Raw genomic sequence first — 4,285 nt, 5'->3', positions numbered from 1 at the left:
CAAGTTATAAAAATGATCAACATGATGTGGTACGAGTGACAGGTTATTAGCTGCAAAATGTTGAAAACCCGGTTTCGTTCAACAACTTAAAAAAATTGACCTTTGCATAACCTTTAAAGGTCACAAAACAATGTTGTGGACATTAAAATAAGGAAACAGGATACGTGCTATAGCTTATTGGAGTTAGTTCGAAGAAGGTCGAAAACCCGGTTCGATTCCCACAACTTTGAAAATTTGACCTTTGTAAACTTTAAAGGTCAAAGGTCAAGGATTATGACCTTTGGTGCAAAACTTCCTTTGGAACATTCCAGGAACAATACAACGTCATATGGGCTATATGGCATTTCACACTCCTCGGATTAACCAGACTTTGATGAAATCAGCGTAAAGACAAACTTGAAGGGGGCGCCACGGGAAAGGTGTTCGAGATAGAGCAAAATGGTTTCAAGACTTTCGGTGGGGAATGACCTCAAGATTATGCATTAAAAAATATTGTCATCCAAGCTCTCAAAGTTTGGGCGGTCGTATGATTTTTTTGTCAAAATTTGCAATTTTCTAAGTTCGTGACCTTGTGACAAAAATGAAAAATCGAGCTCAATGGGGCTATGCAGGTGCCATTGGGCTAACCAAATACCGAAACCCCTGCCAGATGCCAGTGGCTCCACCCATAATGGGCGCACCACGTCCATTCTCAGGAAAACACAACTAGATAATGATATAAACCTCCCACCAAAATTTTATCAGGATCGGATCAAAACCCACGGAGCTATGCTCGGGACAGACAGACAAACAGACACACACCAATAACGAATATAGTGGTCACTTATTTTTTCGTGAAAATATTTTTTTTGTGAACCAATACATATTTTAGTGGGGCAACTTAGCAAAATATAGCATAACAATTGTGCATTTTGTGAGGAAAGCACCAAATTTGGCACACTAGTCGCCTATCATATTATGAACAGATTTGGATATTGGGCCATCTCAAAATTTTTGATGGCAGTGGAAAATGGCTGCCACAGCCATCAGCGGCTGAATTTGAGATGGCCCAATATCCAAATCTGTTCATAATATGATAGGCTACTAGTGTGCCAAATTTGGTGCTTTCCTCACAAAATGCACAATTGTTATGCTAAGTTGCCCCACTATTTGAATTAAGACCATGTTGCAGCCCTTTTATCTTCAATACAAATGTGAATTTATTGGTTGAAAGCAAATGCAAAAAAACAAAAAGCATTTATTATATATTACCGAATATACAGGAAAATTGTCTCTTGTCGATCTGTACATCTTTTTTTCTCCTAGGACTGTGCTTTCAACCGAAAGGATCATTGCAAAAATAAAGTCAAAGAAGTTTCACTGCAGTTAAAAATTTTTTTTTTAAATAAACATTTACAAAATAAAAGACTCAGCCTTAAACTCATGCCTGTGATGTACAGGAATAATGAACAGAGTGGACCGAGCCATCCTCAGCCCCAAGCAGCAGCATCGACTCAATCCAAGCCAGTGCTGTCCAGGACACAGCCTGCGGTGCACTGCAGGCAGCCAAAGCTTGTCCAGAAGGCACATCCCACAGCACGACAGTGCCACAATGTAGCACACCTGCCAGAAGGTTAGCTTGCAATGCCTCTCGCACATACCTACGACCACACACAAAACAAATCCCCCTTTAAGTTGGATCACATGTCCTCTTGTTCCGAAACATCTTGGCTTTTGTAACTAATATAACTGTACTAATGGGAATTGAGTATCAGAAAGAATATAAAAAAGTGTACCACATTTGGGTACTTTAGATTGCTAACATGTTTTTTTTTAAATAAATAAATTGTTTATGCTTCACGCAATGGCTTAATAATATGATATCTTAATCGTGATAGAACAAACAATGCCAAAGGGAAAAGTGACAAAATATTAATGAAGTTTAGTTTGCTGTTTTGTGAGTTACTCCATTTATTGGGATAATAAAAGAATGGGAGGTACAAGGTTCAGTTGACATTGGAACACGAATCGAGGATCAGTGCAATTTTTACAAACCTACTGATGCATCAAAAAAACATTTATGGAGTAGAGGAGAGAAGAAGTATTCATTAAAAAAATAATAATAAGAATAGAGGACGAGTGCAATGGTCTTGTAGCTCACCTGGCTGGTCACCAAAAGATGGAGTGACAGATGGATCAGGGTAAAAATAAGAGCTGGATTTAGAATACACATTTTAGATCAGGTAGCGTTGACATGATGTTCACAGTCGTGCAATTCCCTGCTATCTATGAGCATTAGTTTTCAAGATATTGCCCATTTCAAGAATGATGACATCACTTCCTCTTGTGTCAAAATTAGCCATATTTGATAAGGTGCAACTCCAAGGTGTCAACAATTCATATTTTTCTAGATAAAGCCCACTTTATGCAATATGACGTCACTGGAAGCCATAACGTGTTTCGGATAAGTTTATTTTTATCAAATGTACCCATAGGTAGTCGATCAGACGTATATTTTAAGTTTCCCATTGATCGGTATTCAAAGCAGTTTCAGAGAAGATAAATTTTAATGGTTTTCCTTTGATCCAATATGGCTGCCAGACCACGTGACCAATGGAATCATCATTTTCAAATTATATTTCCTACGTGTAGACGTCAGTCACATATGTTATGTTTCGCATCGATAATTTAAGCAGTTTCAGAGAAGAGGGTTTTTTTTTAAGGTTTTCTTGTGATCCAATATGGCTGCCATACCACATGACCAATGATGTCTTTCTCATTATATTGTTACGAATTTGGTATTCGATTGCACACAACATACAGGTTCCTTTAGTCAGCTATGTCAAAAAGTGCTTGTTCCCTAGATAGCTCACCTTTCATTGTTTAAATGTTCAGAAATCGATTAGATGCGCTGCGGATCGATTTAATAGTTAGGGAACGAACAATGGAGACATCCCTCCCCCTCTTCTGCGAAGAGGTAGAAGAATCCTGCCGTCCCGTGACTCATGATGTCAACAACTCCCTACAACCCGTGGTTGAGCGGGGGGATGGATCATGAGGGCATGAATAACGCTGGGCGTGGGGGAGGGGGGCGGGAGAAGGATAAGAGGAGATCTTTTCTTTGTTCGTGTTCGGAGTTGAGTAGAAAGCTTTTTGCTTCGGCAGAGAGTAGCCGTTCAGCAGACCTTCGGGTCCTGTTTGGCTTGGGTTAGGGTTGAGGCCTTCGGAAGCTTTTTGCTTCGGCTGGCTTAGTGAGCTTCAGCGGAGGCCTGGCTCGCGAGCGACGCATCGACGGGAAGGATCGGCGCCTCGTCTCACCAGCACGTGTTGAGAAGCGCGGGAGGATTCGCGGGAGCTCGGGAAGGATCGCAGCTCACAGCGAATGGATCCAGCTCGCTCTCGCTGGAGCCCGGGTCCGAACAACTTGAAGACCACTCGAGGTGGAGAGGTTCGAGACAGGTTCTGGGTTTCAGCTCACCTGTCCTCCGAGCTGGAGCTCGTTATTAAAGGCCTCTGCCACCATTTCTTGGGCGTGTGTGTGCGTACGTGGGCCCGTCTAATAAGTAGGAACTGCTGTTAAGTGCAAGTCACTGTACATAATAAGTAGACGGTTGTAGTTCTTTTGTTGCTTGTATAATTGCATACGTGTTTAGCCTTGTTTAATTGCATACGTGCTTTATTATAATAAATGTCCTTGTGTGAATGTAAACCTGTTCGTTGCGTCCATCCCCTCATTGAACTGCCCCATCTTGCACTCGGAATATAGTTGGTTTTTAAATAGCCGGTAAAGTGATCGGGTCCAACGGGACTGCGCGATAATACCCCGCTCGGTTATCCCAAAAGGAAGCGAGCTGCTTAAGCGGCTCGTTTCCAAGCGGTCGCGTTGAGGTACAATCTCTCGTTAACCTACCCGCGCGAATAATTAGGTAAATCGAAGATTTGGCGATCGGACCCTGTAGCGCGGGGTAGAGTGCGGACAAGGTTGTGGTGTGGTTAAAAACACACCCGTGGCTGGTTCCAGCGTTGATCCGGAAAGCCGCGACTGGATTGTCCGTTCAGTGGACGAAGCGACCGCGATTGGTTAAACACGGTGGTTCGCACGCCGACGGGCGGGAAATGTACAACAATATGATATTTCCTCCGTGGAATCAATCACATATGTAAAGTTTCGCAATCGATTTGGTGATTTCAGAAAAGACTATTTTTAAAAGTTTTCTGATGATCCAATATGGCTGCCATACATGACTGATGACATCATAGTAAACAAACTATATTTCACTTGGGTAATTCATTACAAATTTAAAGT

General features: G+C 41.9%; 1 protein-coding gene across 7 annotated transcripts in view; it reads right to left on the bottom strand.

Moving 5' to 3' along the window:
• Positions 1-1,217: 1,217 nt before the first annotated feature.
• Positions 1,218-4,285, bottom strand: part of PALB2 (partner and localizer of BRCA2) — a 27,310-nt gene continuing 24,242 nt past the window's right edge. For all 7 annotated transcript variants that reach the window (XM_085891552.1, XM_085891555.1, XM_085891551.1 and 4 more), the window contains one exon: positions 1,218-1,640. In XM_085891552.1, the coding sequence (XP_085747678.1) occupies positions 1,421-1,640 (220 nt within the window). In that variant the 3' untranslated portion in view covers positions 1,218-1,420. The remainder of the gene's footprint in view (positions 1,641-4,285) is intronic.

Source organism: Eptatretus burgeri, chromosome 8, assembly GCF_056783735.1.
Source record: "Eptatretus burgeri isolate ZD-2024b chromosome 8, Ebu_testis_v1, whole genome shotgun sequence".
NCBI lineage: Eukaryota > Metazoa > Chordata > Myxini > Myxiniformes > Myxinidae > Eptatretus > Eptatretus burgeri.
The sequence above is the reverse complement of the archived record's forward strand: the minus strand, read 5'-3'. Positions and strand labels throughout refer to the sequence as shown.